Source organism: Heptranchias perlo, chromosome 26, assembly GCF_035084215.1.
Source record: "Heptranchias perlo isolate sHepPer1 chromosome 26, sHepPer1.hap1, whole genome shotgun sequence".
NCBI lineage: Eukaryota > Metazoa > Chordata > Chondrichthyes > Hexanchiformes > Hexanchidae > Heptranchias > Heptranchias perlo.
The window spans coordinates 23,010,565-23,036,725 of record NC_090350.1 but is presented as its reverse complement, the minus strand read 5'-3'; the positions used below and the strand labels follow the sequence as shown (position 1 = coordinate 23,036,725).

The 26,161-nt window shown below is 42.3% G+C and overlaps 1 protein-coding gene across 3 annotated transcripts; it reads left to right on the top strand.

Annotated features, from left to right (window-relative positions):
* Positions 1-659: 659 nt before the first annotated feature.
* tekt2 (tektin 2 (testicular)) lies at positions 660-20,763 on the top strand. Of its 3 annotated transcripts, none has more exons than XM_068006531.1 (11): positions 660-756; positions 908-1,034; positions 2,898-3,072; positions 5,817-5,942; positions 8,049-8,254; positions 10,522-10,665; positions 11,707-11,821; positions 14,258-14,365; positions 15,452-15,595; positions 18,360-18,439; positions 20,415-20,763. In XM_068006531.1, exons 3-11 carry the CDS (start codon positions 2,917-2,919, stop codon positions 20,626-20,628), a joined length of 1,293 nt encoding a protein of 430 aa, XP_067862632.1. In that variant the 5' UTR covers positions 660-756; positions 908-1,034; positions 2,898-2,916; the 3' UTR covers positions 20,629-20,763. The 3 variants fall into 3 exon arrangements, with proteins under 3 accessions (XP_067862632.1, XP_067862633.1, XP_067862634.1); XM_068006532.1 differs by having other exon boundaries at positions 666-756; positions 911-1,034; XM_068006533.1 differs by having other exon boundaries at positions 719-756; positions 852-1,034.
* Positions 20,764-26,161: the final 5,398 nt, after the last annotated feature.

Below are 26,161 nucleotides of genomic sequence, written 5' to 3'. Positions count from 1 at the left end.
CATTTGTGGAGAGAGAAACAGAGTTAACGTTTCAGGTCGACGACAGTTCGTGTATGTGATTTCTCACGCGATAAATCCCCAATCTTAACTTCCGTTACGGAAATCCCCACAGGGATGGAAGATTGTGCTTATTTCCATCTTGCAGTGGTATGGACGAGGCCTGTCATCAGATAGGACCAACACTTTTACAAACAGTAAAAGTAAGAGTGTTTCCAGCATTTTCTGTTTTTATTCCAACATTTTCACATTTTACTAGCCATACTTTGCATACATTGTTTTATTCGCATCATAAATCTGCTCCGAGTTCTTCAATGTCTCGTTATTTTAATTAAGATTGTTCTGAATTTTAAACTCTCGTCTGAATTCAAGTCACTTCGGGTTTTAATAATTATTGCACCCACATACGGAGAACCATCCAGTTATTTTAGGACTGGACCTAACGACGTCGCCTGAAAAATATGTAAGTCTGTTGTGGATCTTGGCTAAATTATTTCACAAATAATCTCATACATTGACAAATGCAAGATTTAAATTATTGATACAGGACTTTCTTAAATAGCCGCACGTGGTGCAGTCTTATTGTTGCACTTTCTGTTGCCATGGTTGTGTTTGTCGAAATATCGCTTTTCTGATTGGTGCAAAGGGTCCGGTCTCCGAGCAACGGTGCTCGTGTTTGGTAACGAAGCCGTGGAAGGCGCGGTGGAGAATCGAGGCGGTGGTCCGGAGAATCTGAGCAACAACCTGACAAAGTGATGGGTAAGTGCCTGCGTTACAAAAGTACCGAAGTGTGTTGCTGTTTCAGTTTGTTGATGCGCGGGTAAATAACATAAATGTCTATTTTCGTTTCGTAGAGTTGAATCCACGAATAAAACAGGAAGATTAAATGATAAAACTTTATCTTTTAAAGTAGCAGTAAGAAATCTCCTAATGATCGCCCCGTAGCTGAGCCTACAAAACAGAACGGCCCTGGATTGAATCCCTGGTCTGTCCTGAGTGACCTGATCCCAGCCCAGGCTGCAATTGAAGACACCAGGGTAAGCAAGAAGGGAATCAACAAAGGTTCCTGGTCTTGATTGCTTCTTTCTGTGCTAGAAAATGTATTTGGGTGGACATTGGGTAAAGACCAGATCAGGCTCAGTACTGATGACCTTCATGCAGCTAGTTTGCATGTTAATAATCAGAGTCCAGGATCATAAATGAAGAGTGTCCTACTTGGCGAATGTACTGGAGGACTGCTTGCTTCAGTGGAACTGTATTACATAGAATTACATAACACAGCACAGAAACAAGCCATTTGGCCCAACTGGTCTATGCCGGTGTTTATGCCCCACATGAGCATCCTCCCACCCCTCTTCATCTAACCCCATCAGCATATCCTTCTATTCCTTTCTCCCTCATGCTTCCCCTTAAATGTATCTATGCTATTCGCCTCAAATACCTGTGGTAGCAAGTTCCACATTCTGACCACTCTCTGGGTAAAGAAGTTTCTCCTGAATTCCCGATTGGATTTATTAATGACTATCATATTTATGGCCCCTAGTTTTGGTCTCCCCCCAAATGGAAACTCTTCTCTACGTCTACTCTATCAACCGCTTTCATAATCTTAAAGGCCTCTATCAGATCACCCCTCAGCCTTCTCTTTTCTAGAGAAACTCAACGTGAATTGATGTTTTGATGAATGAAGGAGTAAATGGAAAAAAATCTGATGGAAACTTGAGGAAGAAAAATAACCTGTATACTGTACTTTTTTAATTTAAAAAAAAACTTGGTGTAGGGCCAAAGCCTTTGGTGCAGGACATCACCAAGTTTGAAAGGGGTTTGAAAGAAAATGATGCCAATCAGGAAGCAGTGATTAAGTGATTTCAAGTTTGGATATTAAAATTATGTGGACTGAAGGAGGAAGAGAAAACTGTCCCTTCCTACCTTGACAATATCCTCAGCTCGACATGACATTTCACACCCTCTACTCTTCTGATTCTGGTCCACTGTAAGTTTGCCTCCCTCTCCACTCCACTGCAACTGTGTCTGTGTGTGTGTGTGTGTCTGTGTGTGTGTGTGTCTGTCTGTGTGTGTGTCTGTCTGTCTGTCTGTGTGTGTCTGTCTGTCTGTGTGTGTCTGTCTGTCTGTGTGTGTCTGTCTGTCTGTGTGTCTGTCTGTGTGTGTGTCTGTCTGTGTGTCTTGTCTTGTCTTGTCTTTCTTTCCTCCCTTTCTTTCTTTCCTCCCTTTCTCTTCCTGTAAAGCACCTTGAAATTTTTTATTATGTGGAGACTGTCTAAATACAAATTTTTGATGATGTTGAGGGAAACAAAGAGTTCCACAATTTTGAGATAATGGGAAAGAACGAGAAAATACAATTTTTTGGTAACTTGAGTCAGATAGATATAGATTTCATCGAGAGTTAAGAGTTGTGTTCATCATGAAACAGGAAATCAAACATCTTGAGGCAGCTTTAGCAATAGAGTTCTATTTGAGATCAGAAGAGATCGTGGGGCCAACAGTGTCACAGATAAAGCAGGACTAAGGGTGGAGCCATCAGAGGTAAGAGGTCATAGCTGCTGGCTAGACTTATGAGAGACATGAAGAAACTTTGACTATGAAGAGTTGAAAGAAACTAGATGTATGACAGTATTACAGGCAATCTTCCATTCTTGGAATTTATATATTAACTACTCAAGCTTTGCTTTTGTGTTCGTCATCTGAACCCTTCAATTGGATTGCTGCTTCGTAATCTAGGGCACCCAGTCTGTGTCTGTATCCTCAGTATCATTGGTATTCGAATGTGGTTTTGTTTTTTGTCTAACGCACGCTGAGAGTAAACATGTCATTGTTACTGAGAGGAGAAACGTGCTCATCCCCAGTCAATCCTTTTAATAAATCTGAAGCTTCTTTTTCCCCAGTTGATTTCACAGTTGCAAAATGGCAACTTTGAGTTTAAAGTCAGCTCAGAGGTACACTGTTCCAGACTGGTTCTCCAACAATAACCAGATCTCAACCAATTCAGAAAGACAGCGTTACATGTCCCATCAGATCCGCCAGGAAGCCAGGACCCTGCGGAATGAAACCAACAATCAGGTAGGAATCTAATCCAGATTTGAATATAATGATTATGAATGAGTTAATGCACAGTTAAATTTTCTAATTTTTTGATGTATTGTGGGTGACCCAGTAGAACTATAATAAAGGTGCTCAATTGAAGGCTGTGTAGTTGCAATTATAAAAGCACAGACACTGATTATTATGGAATTTTGAGGACAGCGCAACTCTTTGAAGCCAAATTCTGAGTAAATGTAAGACAAAGAAAACACTTCCAAAATTTGTTGAACAACAGGAAGGGGGGAAGATAATATATATTCTTGTGTATTCCACCCTGAATTGATCATGACATAGATACATGTATTATGTGGCTTCAGTGGAGATATAAAAATGGTGACTATATTGCACAACATTGTTCACATATTCCCCAGCATAGATGTCATTTAGTCTTTTTCTGCAAGTTGCTGTTCTGGAAAGGTATCACATGGCACCCCCACTGTAGCTGTTCACGGCTATATCTAGTGACACCTCAACATCTTTGTATATAATCAGTAAGTTTGGCCTTTCATTTTATTGTATCTTTTTACTTCCTGTCTCTCTCTCTTTGTGTCTTAATACAAATGTAGCAACACTTCAACTGGGGAGTTTCAATGTGAAGTTTCCCCTTTACATGTTCACAAGGTTGAGTACAGATGAAGAAGGCCATTCAGCCCATTTACCTTATCCTTCCATAGAAACAATGATAATCATTTAATTAGGGCTATGGGGAAAGAGCAGGGAAGTGAGACTAACTGAATAGCTCTTTCAAAGGCATGATGGGCTGAATGGCCACTTTCAGTGCTCTATGATTAGCTAGCCCAGAAGTAACTTTTTTTCAAATAACTGTAACATATAAACCATCAAATTGGCTTGTTCCAGCTCTCATATCATCTGATTATCTTTGAAATCTATTGTTTAAAAATTCTTCTATCCCTCTTTATTGCACTGGACTCAATCTAGTTTCTTTAGTCTAAAATATCTCACTTAACAACTAACCAGAATTTAATTTGTACATATGATCATGGGTTTAGCCTTTTGAATTGTTGTGATCTTAAAACATGCCTTGTACTATTTCTACAGCCCTTTCCTTACATCCCTGTTGTACGTGTTTATATCTTCTTCTGTTCTATTGACCTAAGCCCAAAGGAAACTGCCAAACTCATTACACATAAAACCTTTGGAGTTAACAAAGAGAGAAATTATTTAATTTCGCCAAACCTTGGCTAGACTCGAACCCAAGCACTAGAGTGAAAGAGCAATGTGTTAACCCACTGTTTCACTCAGTGCAGTTCTGAAGAAGTGTTTGATTGTCGAAGGTCCTGTCTTCTGGATGAGATGCTAAATCAAGGCCTGTTGCCTTGTAGAGGTGATTTAAATAATCTTGTGGCAATATTTAAAGAAGTTGCTTTCATGGCCAACAATCATTCCTAAACCAACATTACCAAAACAGATTAACTGGCTATTACTCATTTAATATTTGTGGGACCTTGTGCATAAGTTGTCTCTCATGTTTACCTACAAAATAGCAGTAATAGTGACTGCACTTCAAATGTAATCCAGTGACTATGATGCAATTTGGGAATTCCTGAGGATTTGGAAGGCACTGCATAAATGCAAGTTAGTTTGTTCATTTATTTGTTCTTTTTTTCTTCAGTCACCATTATGCTATTTTTAATGTAAAGATGTACAAACCAGCAATTTAATTGCAAAATTAAAAAATGATGGACAACAATTATAGAACCTAGTAATTGAAAATTTATTATGGAATGAACCCTAGTGTTAATGTCGTGCCCAGTCTTGTGAAACTACTGGGCTGATTTTTCTCTGCCCAACCAATTTCTGGGGTGTTAAGGAGAGAAAAAGTGGGTGAATAGCCATAATGCTGGGTCTCTACCCTGTTTGCATATGACTTGCCATTCTTGGGGTATCTCAGGCATGGGCGGAAAGCTCCTACCTGAAACAGGCAGGTGCATTTAAATGCTATGTGGATGGAATGGGGGTGACATAAAGCCTTCTGCCTCTTTTTTCATTTTTCATTGCAGCAGCACTGAGAGGGTGGAAGCTATTTGGTTGCTGTTTCTGACAGCAGGCAGGAGACCAAAAAACATCTGGGAATTTGAGCTTATACAGGCATTTGGATCAAGCACTAATTCCCAGGTAGTAGATCCATCCACTGCTCACCCTAGTGATTTAAATGAACTGAACTCGGAAATACGGCTGGGTTCAGCTGAGGGCAAGTTGGGCAGTTGCAAAAAGCGCACCACACAACTTAGGCTGGGGCTTGGGAGAAGAGAAAAAACGGGGCTCATATAGTCTCAGATCCAGTATTAGTCACCTGTATCAATATTACACGCATGCATGTTATTTGTGGCCTTCGTTATCCAATGGCTTAAGAATAACATCTCCAAAATAAATTAAGCTTTAATAATGAATGTAAACATTACCTCGGGACATATATATGGAAAAATGGCTGAGCGATATCGGGGCAATTGAATTGGGTGGTTCCGGTCACTTCGTAAACTACTCAAACTTTGTTCTCCTGGTTTGTGGCATAATTAACCTTTTCATTCAATTGCAATCTTGTCTCATTGCCACCAATTTACTATCCTATACAGAATTCATATTTGGAACTGCGCTGTTGAAGGTCACTGACTGCAAGCAATAATGGGAAACTCTGTTTTGTTGGATAAAGCTTATCAATCTGTTGGAACTGTGAGACTTGAATATTTTTGTCTTTGTTACAGACTAAATGGGATCAAGAAGACAACAGCACCAGGCTCGCCGAACGTATGGATGAGGTGGAGCGATGGAAAGAACTTTTGGAGATCTGTCTTTCAGATATTAACACTGAGATCGATGCTTTGAGCAAAGTAAGATTGTACTAAAAACTCCACAATTATCTTGAAAATGGTATCAAGATTCCTCGCTTTTGGGTGGTGTGGTGATGCAGAACATTGGTGTTCCATGTACTCTGCTATAGAGGGGCAGGGCTTGGGTTCAAATTACAATATTTGAGAACTTCCAGTAGCAGAATTTGAGCATTGGGGAGGGGGGTTGGGAGAATGGAAGTTTGTAAAATGAGAGAAAAAGAAGTTTTAAAACTCTAAAAATATTTTGATACTGCATTAAAAACTGTGAGCAAAATCATAGTGGCCATTTGCAGGGGTGTTTTCTTAATTTTGTTTTTGAAAAATCTAATTCCAAACATAAAAAAAGGATATGTTCAACTTTCTGATAGCTCAGTGGGTAAATGCACTACATGGCACAGACTGAGTTTTACAGACCAGGAAGGACCCACATTTGATCTTTGGTCTGTCTGAATGGAATGGGAAACCTAGGGGTCGATTTTGCAATGGTGGCGGGTTGGCAGCAGCGGGGTAAAGGTGCGCGTGGCAAACCCGCATGAACAAAACTTACCGTTTCCGATGCGATCGCATGTTGATTAACGTCCTCTCTGGGTTTCACGCCTGGCAGCCAGCCTGATTGACAGGTTGGCTGCCATCAGGAGCTGCAATGCGAGTTGGGGGGCGGGGGCGGTGGAGAGAAAGAGATAGAGCAAGATGTCATCCGGCACTGGAATGGAAGACCGGTGGGGGGGGGGGGGCAGGGGAGGAGTAGAAGATGCAGGGTGGGAGAGTGAAAGAAGCGGTCAGGGGGGTGGTGGAGAGTGGAAGATGCGGGCGGGGGGGGCGGAAGATCGGGGGGGCGAAGAGGGGGACATCGGGGGGGTGAAGAGGGGTCATCGGGGGGTGACCAGGAGGACATCGGGGGTGGGGTGAAGAGGGGGACATCGGGGGTGGGGTGAAGAGGGGGACATCGGGGGTGGGGTGAAGAGGGGGACATCGGGGGTGGGGTGAAGAGGGGGACATCGGGGGTGGGGTGAAGAGGGGGGATGAAGAGGGAGACAGCGGGAGGACATCGGGGGAGGGTGAAGAGGGGGGATGAAGAGGGGGACAGCGGGAGGACATCGGGGGGGGGTGGTGAAGAGGGGGATATCGGGGGTGGGGGTGGTGAAGAGGGGGAGATCGGAGAGGATGACATCGGACATCCGAGCAAGGAGCAAAGGTAGGTTCATTTTGTGTTCTAACTTCCTTCTATGGTGGTTTACGTAATTTATTTAGTTTCTTTTTCCCTGATCCGGCCCTTCCAGGCGTGAATCAGAAGCAGTGGGCAAGCCTCCCAGGTAAGCTTAAAAATTGTTACAATTACTTCATCTGTCACAGGTAAAGTGCCTTAAGAATCTCAATGAGGTACATTTGGCTCTTCAACTGTCAACCCGCCGACTTTAACTGCCAGCGGGACTACCGGTTTCAGGTCGCCTGCGCGCACACAGGTGGGTCCCTGGGAAACTCTGAAGTCGGTGGGTTGGAGTCGGCTTCTGAACCCGAACGGGATTTCCGCGATTTTCGGAGCCCCAACGCACCCGCAATTGCCCCCTAAAATTGAGCCCCTAGTCTCTCACCCCCAATCCACCCCACCCCAAAGACTAGGAACTGAAGTCAATTCTAAAGCCCTTACTGCAGCATCAGCTGAGATTGACCAGTCCAACAAAGATCGGAGGTCTATTCTGGGACCTTGCTTATCTCTGTGGCTCAGGAATAAATCTAGTGTTTCATTTACCCACGAAGCCATTGAATACTTCTAATTCATTCAACCTGATCAAAAATTATTGCCCTATATATTTTTTTAAATTATTAATTTGTTTCCTACCCCACCCGTCTTGGTCTCCCATTTCTACCATATACCTGGCCAAGAAAGAGGGGAGGTGATATGGTCCATGTCCTCTTCCAATGCATCTACAAACATCCTGAGGTGACTTTCTTTCCTTTTCACCCTTACTTTGTACTCGGTGTGAAGAGGAGTTTCTCCCAACAGTTGTTGTATTAGAATTTTCTGTCAGGGAGGCGTGCTCTTTATGTACAATTGAGCAGTGTTAGGTCTATCTGCTGACTTCTGCTTGCCCTGATCTTTTCTAGAGTAAGGAGGAAGCAGAACGCGCTTTAGAAGCCAAGAATCTGAATCTGGATGTTGCCATAGAGTCTCTGACTTTACGGGAAGGTCGGCAGGACATTGATCTTGTGACGGACCCAGTGCATGAACAGCTTCTTAAGGAGGTTGAGGTGATTGAGGGCTCAAAGAAGGCTCTTCAGCAGAAAATCAGTGAAGCCTTTGAACAACTCTGGTATGTGCAGACAGTTGTGTACTAGTTACTGGGTCTTTCTGATTATTGGTGAATTGTTTTCTATTATTTATATCCAACATATTCAACACTATATTAAGTCCTGACTCCCCAAAGCCTTTCCACCATCTACAAGGCACAAGTCTGGAGTGTGATGGAATACTGTCCACTTGCCTGGATGAGTGCAGCTCCAACAACACTCAAGAAGCTTGACACCATCCAGGACAAAACAGCCTGCTTGATTGGCACCCCATCCACCACCCTAAACATTCACTCCCTTCACCACCGGCGCACAGTGGCTGCAGTGTGTACCATCCACAGGATGCACTGCAGCAACTCGCCAAGGCTTCTTCGACAGCACCTCCCAAACCCGCGACCTCTACCACCTAGAAGGACAACAGCAGCAGGTACATGGGAACAACACCACCTGCACGTTCCCCTCCAAGTCACACACCATCCTGACTTGGAAATATATCGCCGTTCCTTTGTCGTTGCTGGGTCAAAATCCTGGAATTCCCTACCTAACAGCACTGTGGGAGAACCTTCACCACACGGACTGCAGCGGTTCAAGAAGGCGGCTCACCACCACCTTCTCAAGGGCAATTAGGGATGGGCAATAAATGCCGGCCTCGCCAGCGACGCCCACATCCCATGAACGAATAAAAAAAAACATTGTATGTTCACTTCCATTCAGAACTCTACAAATGCTACCCCCTAGCTAGCTACTACTGTGATTTGTTCTTTGTTTCCCCTTTTTATTCCCCCCTCAACCCTCTTGTGGAAGTGCCTAGGTTTTGCCTTTTGGATTATCCATACCTTTACCATCTCTAGTCTTGAATTCTCCAATGCTTTGTTCACCTTTCTTCACTCTACATGAACTTTAACTCTTATAAAACTCTGCCGCCCACATCTTGTCCGTTCTAACTCCCATTGCCCTATCATTCTTGTTCTCACCAAATCCCATAGGCCCCGACTCCCCGAGTGCATTGAATTCAAATTTAAGGATAACCTCACCCAGTCACTGCAACTTTATCCAGCCCCATGTGCCAGCTGATGCCCTCTGTCCTTACAACTTTGGCCTCTTTTCCATCTTCCCTCCCTGCATTCCAACAGCAGTGACCAAGCATTCAGCTGTCTGGATCCTACACCCTGGAACTCTCTCCCTAAACCCATTTGTCTTCTACCTCACTCTTCAACTATAAAAGCCTCCTTAAAACCTGCTTCTTTGACCAGGCCTTTAATCACCTCCCTTAATTCTTCTATGAGCGCCTGCCATCCGTTTGCGCCTCTGACGTATCTTGGGATGTTGACCATATTAAAGGCACTATATCAGTGCAATTTGGTGTCTGCTCCTGCTACTACATAACCAACCCCATGAGGCTCCCTAGGTTAACCTAAAATCAAGTGAGGCTTAGCCAGAGATAAGGATGTAAATCATTGCAACTGTGAGATATCCTTGATCCCTTTCCATCTTCCCATCCTCCATTTCACCATCAGTGACCAAGCATTTAGCTGTCTGGATCCTACTCCCTGAAACTCTAGTATTCAGCTAGGACTTTTAAATTCCCATGTGCAATGCTTCCCTTTTAATTGAAGTCCTTGATTCGGACTCTCCAGTGCAGTGTGCAGGAGTTTATTAAATTACCCCATTCAGATAAGATGCATACTCCTTGTCCACTTAAAACACATTTCTAAAAAGTATTTCTCCATTTGATGTCTTACACTGCTGCCACACCTCAACATAGTTTTCTCCTTCTACTGGGTGGACTTGGACAATTATTCAGCCTGGTTGGTGTTTGGATTAGTAGTTGGCGTACCTCTTGCACTGGTGCTCCCAGTGATATCCTCCTTCCCCAAATAATGAAACTCTATTTGTGACCTGACCCATATCTGCCATAGCTCCATTTACCCAATGAAGAATTATTGAGTCTGACTGTAAGTCAAGGCTGGAATTTGATCTCGCTACCCTCCACCAGTAGATTTCTCTGTCTCTCTAGATCTGATATTACTGCTTTAAACTTCCTGTCAGACACTGTTCTTAATATTATTTTATCTACAGGTTTTCTTGAGGTTTTTGTTTCTAATAGAGTTTCACATAGAGGACTGAAGTGGCATAGTGAAAAGGTAATACGGACTTAATGTGATATGACATCACATGATGCTACATTATGATTTAGGAACAGTTTTTTGGCAGCAGATTACAAAGATGTATACTGTATAATTTACATGTACAGAATGTATTTACAGTATGTACTGTTGTTTCTTTGCAGTTTGTTGATGGAAGCTCGTCAGCAGCTGAACTTCGATCACAGGAATAAAAATGAAGCTTTGAATATTGACGGAGTTGCTCTGTCACTCAATAATAATTCCCCAAACATCTCCTTCAAACCGAACCCATTGCGTATCCCCCCAGGGTAAGAAATACCTTTGTATTTTCAAACTCTGATCCTTCTGGACTTTACATCTCAGTATATTTTAATCTTAGTTCCATGGGTGCCAGCGGCCATGCAGCACATTGCCCAAGTAGCTATTCTTACTGTGAACTGAGATATTGACAGTCAGCAGATTATTCAACTGTTAGAGCATCATAGCTAAAACAGATCTTGTCCTCACCTGATATCTACACACACACACACACACACACACACACACACACAGAGACACACGTATCTGGATATTGATCAGGAGCAGGAACCGTGGTTGATTTTATTCCTTCTCTACCCTGAGGGCACAGAAGCCAGCTGTAGCATCCGTAGTTTTATTTGGCTGAGATCACCTAAATCAGCGCAAACTGGGGGATTGGACTTGAGACTACCACATCAGGTGGTGAATTTATCCACCAAGCCATTGCGACTGAAGATTTTTGTGCTTAACGTTGGGTTTATGATTTTCTGTTTGATGTTGGAAGTAAATGTTTTCATAAAATGGTTCCTTTACAAAACACGAGTGAATTAAATTTTCCCCACATTTGTCCCCTCCCCCGACTCATGCTAGAGTAATGACAAACCTTATTACGTTCCCCAAGTGAACATTTTTCACGTGTAAGCCCAGATACAGTGATTGTCGACAGACAATGTCACTGTCAACATCGCAGCCAAACAGATCTTGTCCTTACTCAATATCCACATCGTGTAGTTTCCATCAGGGGTCATGGAATAGTCAATCAGGAGTGAGAACCCTGATCCTGAGGCAATTGTAGCACCTCAACTGCTGCCCTAGCTGAGTAACTAACTTGGCATAGACCTGCCACTGATCCTGGTACTTTTCTGGTCTGTGTGGCTCAGTACCACAACATGTGTAAACATGCATTTACCCATTGAACCGTCATGGCAGCTCCAGAGTGAGAAGTTTCACGCGACCTTTAAAAGGAGGAGACAAGAGTAAACTAAAAATTGGGAGGGGGGAAATTGAGCACACTTTTCAATTTTTTTTATTTGTTGCCCTGTTACCGGTAGCTCCACCACCCCACAGCAATGGGACCAGTTCAGTCGGTACAACAAGGATCGTGCAGAGGCAGAGATGAAAGCTTCAACCCAACTTCGTGAGGCGATTTCAGCCACCATTAAATATGTAAGTCTTAATATCTTCACCTTTTAGGACCTGGTGTTGCAAAAGCAGGAAATAATGCCACGGATGTCTGTCTAGGTTGCATTTTCTCTTCTCAGTAATGCTAAGCTTGTGTAATATAAATGCGGAATTAAGACTGCTTTGCTCCAGTGTCTGGTTGGGTCCCAACTCCAGATTCAGGCTGCATTTACACTATGATTGTAACTTGAGTGTTAATGCACCCGACAACAATCAAACAACAAAATACCCTACCTTCTAAATAAATATTACACGAGTGAGAATAAGACATTTCACACTGATTGTGACATAATCACTAAATCTGTTCACTCAGTGTTGGCCTTTCCATCATTTTTTTGTAAATGCTGTGTGTGTAAAAGGAGAATACAAAAGTTGGAGGAGAGGTTTTAAAGTTAGGAGATAAAATGTTCACTCTGAATGAAACCTTGCAGAAAAGGGGTGTTTGCGTCAAGGGAGGGAATATTTAGTGCATGGGTATTTTGAAATTCAGAGGAAGCTCTTCCAAAGACTGCTCACCTACCAGTCTGGATTGGATTGGGATGAGAAGTGGTGGTGTGCGATATTATTGTACGATCAGAGGGAAGAATTACAATTCCTCACAGATAGCTTATCAGCCTTCCCGGATTCCTCTCCTGCAACAAAGCCCCGCACACCCATTGCTTCCCTTTACTTGTCCAGCGCCAATGGCTTCCTGTAACCCAACAACTCATTGTCCTCTTGTTCAAATCCATCCATGACCTCACCCCATCCAACCTCTGCATTCTCCTCAAATCCAATGTCCCTGCACAAACCCTCATTGGTTGCTTCTTGTTCCCCCCACCTTTGGCAGCTGATCATTGAAGCTGCCATGTCTCTGTCCTTTGGAACTTGCTCCCAAAATTCCTCCACCTCACCACTTTTCTTCTGCTTTCCAAAGCCTCCTTAAAACCTTTCTGTGCGTTCACTTCATCATCTTAGCCACTGTTTTTCCCTATTATCTTCAGTGTCCCCTTCTCTCCAAAGTGCTCAGATGTCTGTGAGGAGCACTATATAAATTTAAGTTGTTGTTGTTCCTATGGTATTACATTCCCCAGAATTAAGTAAAAAATAATTTTGCATGTAAATGGAGCTTTTAAATGTACATTGTTGTCAGAAGAACTGCAAATTAATGTATCAAATCAATAAAAGTTACCACAATGTTTAATTGTTTCCTTCTTCAAAGGAAAGAGGGTAGGAAAAGAAGATCATATTTTCCAGAGAACACAACTGTACAATGCAGTGATCATCAATAAATCCTGATTTATTTTGACGGAGTGATAACAGGACATCAAAAGTCTCAGGTTCACATCCAGGTCTGCATTGATCTCAGCTGTGGCAGCTGTGAAGGTGCTTTTATTGACCCCAGTGTCCCTGGGCTAAGGAGGGAAAAAATCCTGGGGTCCTGCTCAATGGCTATCTGGTGACCCCCCCCCCCCCCCCACTTGAAAGTGCAAGTATGTGGATGTCAAAGGAGGACAGGCTGTGAAAGCCTCCCATGATTGAAAAGCATCCGTGGAACAAATCACTGGCTTCAGGAAAGGAGGAAAAGAAAGTAGACAAACACAAATCCTAACGGGGATCCAGTTCACATGTACTTTACTTTCTGGAATCCATTGATCCTCTTGTATATGTTGTCCACAATTTCTTGTGTAAACACATAAATTTTTATTAAGTTCTTCCCTATGCTCTCACACACACACACACACACACACACACACACAATTTAAAAGCCTCTATTTTGTGACAAATTAATTCCCAACTCTAAGACCAGGAATTCTGCACAACTGGTATTGTGTTAGGTTTGTGTGATGATGCTTCATGATTTAAGCTGTTGATAAGGTCTGTGTCATGGAGAGAGGGGCGAGGCGCCAAACTGAGCTTCCTCAGAGAGAGGGAAAGTTGATCAGTGGATTACTCAAGGGCACTCTTCACACCCTGTTGCTGATGGCTCAACAGAAGCGTTTATATCAAATTACCTAGCTACCTTTCCACTGGAAAATGGAAAAGGGAGGAAATTTTGTTTTATTCCAGCCCTGTTGACTTGTAATATGATGTGATCCAACCCAAAAATTCAACAAAGTTTATGTTACTGGAGGGCACTGATGTACCAACTTGCTGTGCCACGGAGTGGTAAGAGGTGGATTCATATCCACAATCCTCCACTTAAGTTACTAATCTGAGCCATGCCATTGTGGGAATGCGCTCCACCAAAGGGAGGGAGGGAAACTTATAGGGTCAGTCATCTCATGGAGAGCAACTCTCATCCTCCAAGCAACAGATTATGAAGCAGTACAAGCGGTGAATTGTAAATGTCAGAGGGTCTTTTAGAAAGGGTCAGCAGATAATAAACATCTTTTAAAATGAAATTAACTATAAATTGTCTCCTGATTTTTGTCATTGCAGACTGATAATGAAGTGGAGGCACAACGGGTTGCCACGGACTTTGCCTTCAGGAAGAGAATACATGAGTTTGAACAGGCTCTTAATGAGTTGAGGTGGCAGGAGAAAAATGTAACAGAGTTCATTCTATTTAGACACAATTTTTTCATTTCTTTTAAAAAAACAAAAATATATTTCTAATCTATAGAAAGATTTTTCTGTAACAAAATGACTTAGTTCCAAGATCAAAGATAACTTTATTTGCCTGTACTGGTACCTGAATCAGATACCATTGCTGAGCCTCTCACTGCTGATTGGAAACCTTGGTGATGAGAAGTCTATTCATTAGAACACAGTACAACAACCGAAAGATTGGCACTTTGAGCCTTAAGATAAGTGAGATGGCACAGTAATGTGACAGGTTGCACCTGGCTTTGGTATAATGTAGTTCCTTGTGGAATTATAATATTTATGATGTGGAGATGCCGGTGATGGACTGGGGTTGACAATTGTAAACAATTTTACAACACCAAGTTATAGTCCAACAAATTTATTTTAAATTCCACAAGCTTTCGGAGGCTTCCTCCTTCCTCAGGTGAACGATGTGGCACCTCCGCACCATTCACCTGAGGAAGGAGGAAGCCTCCGAAAGCTTGTGGAATTTAAAATAAATTTGTTGGACTATAACTTGGTGTTGTAAAATTGTTTACTATAATATTTACAGCAGAGAATGAGATCATTGAGCCGATCACACCTGTGTGGGCACTAGCATCTTAACTGGAGCAATCTGTTGTAATCCCATCTCCTTTTCCCTATATCCTTTTATATTCCTTTTTGCAATACTTGTCCAGTATTCCTTCCTCCTCCTTACATCCTTACTGTGTTGAAATCAAAACTTAACACATTGTTTGCTATTCTAAATCATTATTTCCCAATATCTCAAAATGATGGAATTCCTTGTCTACCTCTTGCTCCTACAGTCTTCAGGCTTTTCAAACTCCAGCTTGGCATCATCCAACGCTACTTCCTGATTTATCTCATCTTTTTAACCATGGTGGTATCCTACACTAGGCTCTTCATTTTGGCTTTTCAATTTAAAGAAAAATATACTTGGTCTACAAAATGCCAGATTGAAAATGAAAGGGTTGATTTTATGAAGCTGCTTGTTCTGTTTTTCTGATAAAACGATCAGTGTTCTCTGTCCTTGTTCTCACTTAGATCTTGGAGGAGATTGCAGATCTTGAAGAGGATGTCCGACGCCTTGAAGCAGATCTTCGAGCTAAAGCTGCCCCTTTGAAGGTGGCTCATACAAGACTTGAGACTCGCACCTACAGACCCAATGTTGAACTCTCCAGAGATGAAGTAAGAATAAAGGTTTATTATGTTGTTTTGTGATATTTCCAGCTCATCTAAGAAGCTTACTCAAGAACATACAAGACAGAAAAGACATGATAGGTTAATGAGGCACATTATTCTGAGCATATTATTAGGATAATGACAGTGACCTTTGTACTGCAATTGGAGGAATTTAATACTTTCACTTTATGCAAAGTGAGAGAGAGACACACATTTGGAAATAATTAAGTCCCATTCAGGAGATTATGGGTTCTTGTCCCAGCATTTCCTGGTACATATGCACACTGGCCTCTGTTGAACAGGTTTTGTTTTTCTTGGCCAAGTACTAAGTGGTCAGCTTTGTGGAAAAAGGCAGTAACTGGATTTTCCACGCAGTCCTCATCCCGACTGGTTTGTTTTTTCAACCCCAGTTTTCTCCTCCTCTCTTCTGAAAACACTGAGTTATGATTTCAACAGTGCCTACAATTCTCTGGTACTTTGTCCAAGTGGCCATCCTTCATGTGTGAGTGTCAGCAGACTATTATGATTGTGGAAGCATGACAGCCAAGCCTCATTCCGCCCTTGCCAAATGTCCACACATGCAGTTTCTGCCAAGGATCTTGTGTTAAGTGATCAGGGAGGAGGAGAGTTGGCTGATTTTATCTCTTCCTGGCCCAGGGCCACTGAGCTGAATTGTAATAGCCTGACTGTCTGCTTTGGCTGAAATGAGCTAGCCAAAGATTGAACCTAGGACCTTACCTACTAAATCAGGAGTAATCAACAAACTGTTCCACCCTTGGAAGGCCAGCAGCCAGTTGACTACATCCCCCAAAAGATACAGCTATGTTTCTAGTATGTGTTCCCAACAAGCCCCAGTGTTTGGTGCTTCCAACCTGCCTGCCTCTTGTGTCAAAAGCTGCTGCCTCTAACTCCAAGTCCGAGTCCCACTGCCTTTCTCCACTGCAGGTGCAGAGACAAATGAGAGAGAGGCAACAACAGATGAGTAAGAAGGTGGAAGAGAAAAAGGAAGTGGTTTCTCTACTTGAATTGTTGCTCACTTCGGTCAATTGTGATGTGGTATTGATGCCAGTCCATAGTTAAATCCACAGCAACAGACTGTCCCACCATCACCCTCTGTAAACTTCAGCGTATCCAAAACTCTTCTCCTCATATCTTAACCTGCACCAAGTCCCGCTCACCCATCACCCCTGTCCTCGCTGACCTACATTGGCACCCGGCCCCCCAACTCCTCACATTTAAAATTCTCATCTTCAAGTTTAAATCTCTTCATTGCCTCACTCCTCCCTCTCTCTGTAACCTTGCAATAAATTGGATAGCCAGGTGGTGAAGGATAGATACTAAAACCTGGTCTTCAGTTACTTCCAAGCCTTTATTCACAGTGATCCCCATTACCCACCCAGCACTCGCTGGATAAGCTCCCTCCTATAAATGGATGCAAGAGAGCCCCCAATTGATAACCACCAACTGAATACAATTAACACCAATTGATATAAATCACTTGGATACAATTAAAAACCTCCTCCAGCTCTAAAACCCCCCCCCACCGATGAAGACTCTGTTCCTCGTGCCTCTCCGTTTCCCTTTGCCCCACCATTGGCAGCTATGCTGTCAGCCACTTAGGCCCCAGATTCTGTTATTCCATCCCCAAATCCCTCTGCTCTTTTAAGTCCCTCGTTAAAACCCACCTCTTTGACCAAGCTTTTGGTCACCCTTCCTAATGTCTTCTAGTTTGACTCCATACATTTTTTTATGCCATTGTGAAGCGTCTTGGGATGTTTTCAACATAGGAACAGGAGTAGGCCACTCAGCCCCTCGAGCCTGTTCGGCCATTCCATTAAATCATGGCTGATCTGTGCCCCATCTCTATTTTCCTGCCCTTTCTCCGTATCCCTTGATACCCTTACCTACCAAAAATCTATCGATCTCAGTCTTGAAAATTTTAGTTGACACACCATCCACAGCCTTTTGGGGGAAGAGAGTTCTAGATTTCCAATAACCTTTGTGTGAAGAAATGCTTCCTGATTTCAATCCTAACTGACCTAGCTCTAATTTTAAGATTATGCCTCCCTGTTCTGGAATCCCCCACCAGGGGAAATAGTTTTTCTATATCTATGCTAATGCTATCGAATCCCTTTATCATTTTAAACACCGCAATTAGATTAACCCTCAATCTTCTAAACTCAAGGGAATACAAGCCAAGTTTATGCAACCTGTCCTCATAATTTAATCCTTTAAGCCCCGGTATCATTCTGGTGAATCTGCACCATATTCCCTCTAAGGACAATATATCTGTCCTGAGGGTCGGTGCCCAAAACTGAATGCAGTTCTCCAGATGGGGTCTGACCAAGTCTCTGTACTAGTGAAGCATCACTTGCTCACTTTTGTATTTCAACACCCTTGAGATAAAGGCCAACATTCCATCATTCTTTTTGATTGCTTTTACATTAAAAGCACTATATAAATGCAAGGTTTTTGTTTTAGGGGAAAACATATGGTACAGTGATTTACATATCAATGCAGTTGCATATTTTCTTAATACTGTATTTACAGGAGGATACATTTGATGTAATGACTCTGTTTCCATAATGCTGTATATCAGGACAATAATTTTATATGCTTCACGATCAGGGTGACTATGGGGGTGGGGGGATAGATGCGAGTCAGGTAAGGGTAAAATTGAGAGAGAACTATCTTCATCAAATGTTATGAGTTCGCAAATTGATAAATGCCATGACTCCTATCCTAAGTATCATGTGTCCTTTTCCCCCAGGCACAGTACGGACTGATAGATGAGGTTCACCAGTTGGAGGGGACCATCGCTGCACTCAAACAGAAACTTGCCCAATCTCAGTACGTTTCATGTTCTCTATTCGCAGAGAAGCTTGCAATCTTTCAAATATCCCATTGCTATATGCAAATCAGTTTACTCATTTTCTGATAAACCAAATGTAGACTCGTGCCAAAAAGTACTAATTGGGCCCATTTCATTCTTTTTAAAAGGAAAAATTCAGTAGCATCATTAGTTTTGGGGTCAGCGTCTCAGAGGTGTTATAGTATAGGTATACCGTGCCTCTTCTCAATACTGTCAATACATGTATGGTACACTTAAATCAGCATAACTACTGACCTTAGCAGTTTTCTACTTAACAGATGAAGTCTTTATATCCCAGTTGATATCCTGATGCTTTTCGATTCAATGTATTTTTATGTATTGTTCTTTTTACCCCCTTCCTGTTACTTGTATTTTCCATCCATAAGGACGAGCGACCTGCCCTCTGCCAAGTTGTTCTTAAAAAAAACACTAAGAGGCACAGAGGTTAAAAAAGCATATGGAATCCTGGGCTTTTTCAATAGAGGCCTAGAGTACAAAAGCAAGGTAGTCATGATGAACCTTTATAAAACACTGGTTCAGCCACAACTGGAGTATTGTATCCAGTTCTGGGCACCGCACTTTCGGAAAGATGTGAGAGCCTTAGAGAGGGTGCAGAAGAGATTTACTAGAATGATTCCAGGGATGAGGGACTTCAGTTACGTGGATAGACTGAAGAAGCTGGGGTTGTTCTCCTTGGAACAGAGAAGGTTAAGAGGAGATTTGATAGAGATATTCAAAATCATTAAGAGTCTAGACAGAGTAGATAGAGAGAAACTGTTCACATTGGCGGAAGGGTCAAGAACCAGAGGACATAGATTTAAGGTGATTGGCAAAAGAACCAAAGGTGTCATGAGGAGAAACTTTTTTACACAGCGAATGATTAGGATCTGGAATGTGCTGCCTGAGGGGGTGGTGGAGGCCGATTCAATTGTGGCTTTCAAAAGGGAACTGGATAAGTACTTGAAAGGAAAAAATTTGCAGAGCTATGGGGTTAGGGGAGGGGAGTGGGACTAGCCAAATTGCTCTTGCATAGAGCCGGCATGGACTCAATGGGCCGAATGGCCTTCTTCCATGCTGTAACCATTCTATGATTCTACATGATCTGCTCAGCGCGGTTTGCACATCTTCCCTAGTCTAGGGTTACCTGGTGTTCTATCTGCATCTCTTCATAAGCTTGATGGGCCCAATGGCCTCCTTTTGTGCAATGATTCTATGATAATGTAGCTGAAATTGAGAATTTGCAAATTTGAAACTGGTTTGTAATATTCTACTGCCCAATGTCTGTACCTATGGACTCCACCTTCACCCTACCTCAAGACAACAAGTACCTCTGACCAGGCCCTGTATGTGCTCAAACACTCTTCCTGTCAGAGAATATCTAAGATTATGTTCACTTTTAGCCTGTTGTGCTATGAATGACTTTGTTTTAAAATGTAGAAAAACAAACATTTTTTTACTTGTATTGAATACAAGAGACACAATTAGTGGAAAGTTATTTAATTATCGCAAAAGTCATTTAGCCTATCACATATGTAAATGTAATACCAGGGAAAATGTTATCTATTTTCTATGTTAAACTGTTGCATCTCTAGTGTAATTGGCTGCAGGAAGGTTCGCAAGTGCAGGCTGGGTTAAAGCTACCTCCTGGTGGGGAAGCATCTGGCTTTCATGTGGTGCCAACCCACAGTGGCTCAGCTGAGATGATTAGGAAACTGTTGCAGCAACTTGCATTGTCCTGCTCTAATGGCCTCAACACTGTGTCAGCTGAGAAAGGAAAATTATAATGACGTGTTCTGGAGCTCAAAATTGTGAGGTTGTGTTGTGGTTGATTGTGAAATGTAGAGTTACTGGGCTAACTGAGATAAATGTTAGAGTTTGCTGGAAGCAGAAGAGAAAATCTTCCATTGAGGACAAAGATTTACAGTTGTTACAATTCTGATTCCTGGGTTTCAGGGATGCTTTGACTTCTCTGTACAAACAACTGGCACGAGTACAAGAGGATATCGGCTTCAAGACCCATTCACTCTGTCTTGATAAGCAGAGCATGGATATAAGAAGAAAACTAACCACTCCACCTGAGAAATATGTGTCAAAGATGGATAGCTTCACCCGTACACCCAACCGGGAACTGTCAGATATCAAATGCCGACAACTTGAATTATTATAATAATATGGGGTCAAATACAAAAAAGAAAGAAACATCTTGTAATCTAATGCTGGATCTGCTGCAATAATGAATATGCAATTACACATGTAATCACACAAGGAAATAAATAAATATGTATGACATGACTGTCAGCGAAATTCATGATAACAACTGAATGAGAAGAAAATAATCATCAGGAAATGTAATTTAATCAGGTGATGCCATTAGATTCCTGTGTTGCAAATCAGAAAATTCTGCAAACAGTAGCAACCAGTGTGCTAATTTAAAGACGATTGGAATTAAGGACTTTTTTTTGTGAACTACCCAAATGGCTCAGTAAATAAATGCATTATATGGTACGGTAGAGTCACACATTCCAGAATTTAACTGGTATTGGAAGAAGTGGTGGGGGGGGGGGGGGAAATCAATCAGGCATTCCCGCTCCTGATTGCTCTCTCGTGCTCTTTACCGGAAAGTGCATGGAGAGATATCTGATGAAAATACGATCTGGCTTGGCTGTTATCCCATTCCCTCATGGTCAAATAGCCTGTCAATACTCAGTATCTAGGGTCACATATAAAGAATGGCCATTTGGATATGGTAATGGAGGGCTACCAGCACCCTTGGAATCAGTACCTTCAGGAAGGGAGGAGAAAAAAATTGGAACAAAACAGCACACTTTACAAAAAGGGAGATTTAGATTTCTGCCACAATTTTTCTTTAGGTTGTTTGAATGTACAGGAATTTATGGCTTGCAGACCAATAAGAAGAGCCTACTCTGAGGCGGTTGATTTTTTTGCACGTAAGATTTTATATTTTACCAGTTATTTTCTATCTGGTAGGTTTTAAATTTGATGCAGTGCAATCAAATCGATTCCTTTTGGGTCCAGAGTCAAAACTAGATGAAACATTCTTTACCAGACCTGTCTTTCTTTATAAGACATTTTATGGAGAGTGTTAGTCTAAACTTCTAGCAAATGCATCAAAGAATGGCCTTAAACTTAATGAGGCCATGATATCAGTTACAGGGTCGTTCATTTTTGTGTGTGTATATCAGAGTTACATTTTTAAAAAATCAGTACTGCTCTTTTTAAAAAAGATTGTTTTTGGCTTTTCTGTTCTTAAATGACTATTTCACAAACTATTAGGTTGTAAGTGGAAGGCAACACGTTGAACACTCCTGCTTCTGCTTAGCACTTATGTGGCTTATATTTGACAGCCAGACTTATCAGTGTAGGAATGAGCAGAATTTTTCATCTTAATTTTTGGTTATTTTCCCCCTTAAGTTTCATTGCACCCCCACCAAATCATATATGCACACGCACAAACACAAAGATCCACAACCAAAAGGGTGGGTAAGTGACTGTTCTGGTCCAAAGCATCTCCTGGTGCTGCTTTTCACCTAGTCCCTAGAAGATCTGAAAAAGCAATCACGTTCTAAGTTTACTCCCTCTCTGGTTGGAAGCTGCTTACTTCTGCTCATTGTCTCCCACAGACCCAGGACTGAGCTTGGGAACCTACCGTGGATGCAATCTTTTATCAAAAAATGGTATATAATCAACCTCATCTTTGCAGCCTTCCAAATACTGCAGTAGGTTTCATTTAAACATTACTTCCAAATCCTTGTGATACCGTTCAATTTATGAAGGCGAGACCTTCATTTGCCTTGTGTAGCTTTTCCTGAATCAGTCATCAAACCTTGACATTGCTGAGGCAAAATAAAAAAGCCCAGTGTTCCTACACATGCACTACAGTAACATTTCTCCAAACTTCTACTGAGACACATTCATTTGGATAAAGGAATATTCAGATGACTTGAATTCACTGGAAATTAAAGGGCCAAATTGGACTGGGGCGGTTATAACAATGATTCTGTTTGCCTTCGATGAGTAGAAATCAATTAAATGGAAATATTAGGACTTGGAGCCACTAGGTTCTACCCAGAAAACATACCTTTTAAAACAAAGGGACATTGAGAAATACCTCAAGTGCTATGGCAATAGTTGGAGCATTCCATCAGTGGTGAAAAATGCTGTTTATGCTCTGGGCACATCTATAACAAAAATGTTCCATCTGTGTGCACTTCCTATCAACTTTTGCCATTATAAATTCCTATATCCATATTTATAACGGAAACTGTCTATGTAAACTCAACCCACAACCTTATAACTCAGAGGCGAGAGTGCTACCATTGAGCTAAGGCTGACACCTTGGAATTTATAATGCAGATATAAAAATAAGGACACAATGTACAACTTCAATTATGTCTGTGCACCCTGGTCCAATTAACACCATGGGTGTCAATCACCCTATGGTAGCTCTCCCAGGTGGTCATTTACAAATACACACAGAGAAAGTGGATAGTGAGCAGGAGCAAAAAGCCTGGGCAATTTTCCTCTTAATTGTAAATTGTGACTGGCATTTAAAGTAAAGGAGCACGTAAAAATGCAGGAGCATTTTCCTTCTGAAACAGATGTAAGTTTAAATACTGATAGTTTAAAAGTTTTTTCAACATCTATCTAGGAATAGAAACATTTTAAAAGTATATTCATGGCAGAAATTATAAAAGTCATATAAACAGTCAATGTGTTTATATTTCCCAAATAAGCACCAAAGTTTATATGAAAGATTACAGATGAAACTTCTCCCACTGAAAAACAATGACTTTTTTATTACGTCCAATGACTGTAGTATTGCTGCCTTGATTATACAAAGCAAATCTTACTGATTTTAATGTGAATAATAAATAATAATGAATTTAACAACATTTGGATAGCCACTTTCAAACTGAGTAACACCAAGAGCTGTGCATGTCCATTCAAAAGACTTATTTTTTAATCTTAATGAGAATCGGTGCCAGATTAAATAACTGAGACCCATCTCATGCTCCCTTAACCCCATTCCCACTAACCTGCTCACCACCCCTTCCTAGTCCTATGCTAGCTGACATTGCAAATGCTTCCCCGTCCTTTTCAATATCACCGTCATCGCCCCCCACCCCCCGCAAAAAAAAAGCACTCTACCACACTGCAAAGTAGCACCCTGTGTCTAACCTCCCTTTCTTTTCCAAACTCCTTGAATGTGGTGTTGAGCTCCCAAATGCATGCCCATCATTCCACCAACGCAGAGGCAATTTGTCAGGTGAGAAACGCGAGTAGGGTTGGTATCGCTGTCAGCTACAGCTCGAGGCCTGGGTAATCAGAATAGAGCCGAGCATTATGGCCAATCTCCACATCATGATGGTGTGATTCCACAGGAAGGGCTGCCAAGTGAGTGACAGAGTGGCTTGGAGCTGGAATCGAGGTGGGAGAATGACAGAGAGGCCTGGGTGTCAGATTAGGAGGGACTGTTGGGAAGAACAAGTTCAAGAAAAGAAGTTGGCTTTGCCAAAGTGATTATTGGCTCCACCTCTTCCTGGGAGAAATTTTAACACCCTCCCCCACCCAACCCCAGTGGGAGGCAGGGGCAAATAAAATGGAATGGGCTACTTATCCAGTGGCTTCCTGCCCCGATCAGGACAATTTTAATTTGCAGGCGGCAAGGACACCTGAACTGGTGGGGTCCTTTAAATATGCAGAACTGGCTCCGATGATATCACTGAGGCGTGACTGCAATATTAATCTGAGGCCTGTGGGGGTTGGGGGTTGGGAACAGTGGTGGCTACCCCGCCAGGCCAAAGCTGTCAGGAAATGTTTCTGGGGCCAGAAGAGGCCCAGAAAGGTAAGTTTATTAAAAAATTAAGTTTCCTAGTGGGCCAGGAGGAGCAGGAGTGCTCCTCCAGGCTCCCCAAGAAAACACTGGGCCTGTCCTGGGCTTCCCTCCCACTCCCACCATCCTAGTCTGACCCTCCAATTTAAAATTCACATCCTCGTGTTTGAATCCCTTCATGTTCTCACCCCTCTCAATCTCTGTAACCTCCTCCAACCATACAACTGCCCTGAATTCCCTGCTCCTCTGACTTTGGCTTCTTGTGCACTCAACTCCCTTCACCACACTATTGGTGGTCATGCCTTCAGTTGTCTAGGCCCTATATTTTTCCTCCCTAAACTCCTCCATCTCTTCATCCCCCTCAACCTTGGACCTTCTTGAAACCCACCTCTTTAACCAAACTTTTGCTCACTGCGCCCAAAATCTCATTCTTTGGCTCAGCATTGATTTTTGTCTGATTATGTCTCTGAAGCACCTTGGGACGTTTTTCTATTTTAACAGCACTATATAAATGGAAGGGCAAGTTCACTGATTGTTTTATTTATTTAATGACTGGATCAAATGTGGGTGGGTATCTGATAGAGATTGGTTGAGTGGAGTTTAGTTTCTCTTCCATCTTGTTGAAGTCTCTGATAAGTAGATAATACGGAAAAGGGAGACCCAATTCTGTGGAACAAATATGCTAAGTGGATACCTCCTGGCTAAGATCACCACAATGCATTTTCTCCATATAGGTGGCCCGAGATGGATATTTACAGGGCTATATGTGGAAGCCTGTAAATGAATACAACTTAAAAAATAAAGTGACAACTGATAATTGCAAGTCTCCAGTTTGAACCCTAATCCATGTTGAATTAGTTGATCTCAGCAGGATAGTAGACATTAGGCTGGGGAAGGAAAGGACAGCCAGGGTTCCTGCTCCTAATAGGCTGGTGGAATGGGCAGATGAAATTTAACGCTGAGAAGTGTGAGGTGATACATTTTGGTGGGAAGAACGAGGCAAGGCAGTATAAACTGAAGGGTACAACTCTAAAAGGGGTGCAGGAACAGAAGGACCTGGGGGTATATGTACACAGGTCGTTGAAGGTGGCAGGACAGTTTGAGAAAGCGGTTAAGAAAGCATACGGGATCCTGGGTTTTATAAATAGAGGCATGGAGTACAAAAACCAGGATGTTATGTTGAATCTTTATTAAATACTGGTTCGGCCACAATTGGAGTATTGTGTCCAATTCTGGGCACTGCACTTTAGGAAGGATGTGAAGGCCTTAGAGAGGGTGCAGAAAAGATTTACTAGAATGGTTCCAGGGATGAGGGACCTCAGTTACGTGGATAGACTGGAAAAGCTGGGATTGTTCTCGTTAGAGCAGAGAAGCCTGAGAGGAGGCTTGATAGAGGTGTTCAAAATCATGAAGGGTCTAAACAAAGTAAATAAAGAAAAACTGTTCCCACTGGTGGAAGGGTCCAAACCAGAGGACACAGGTTTAAGGTGATTGGCAAGAGAACCAAAGACAACATGAGGGAAAAACTTTTTTACGCAGTGAGTGGTTAGGATCTGGAATGCAATGCCTGAAAGGGCGGTGGAAGCAGGGTCAATTGCGGCTTTCAAAAAGGAATCAGATAGGTACCTGAAAGAAATTTTGCAGGGCTACGGGGAGAGAGTGGGGGAGTGGGACTAGCTGGATTGCTCTTGCAGAGAGCCGGCACAGGCTCGATGGGTTGAATAGCCTCCTTCTGTGCCAGTAACCACTCTATGATTCTATGAATACTATCCAGTGCCCCATGTGGGTATGGCTGGACACAATTGGATTTGGCCATAATGCATTTCACGCCCAAATAGCACACTGA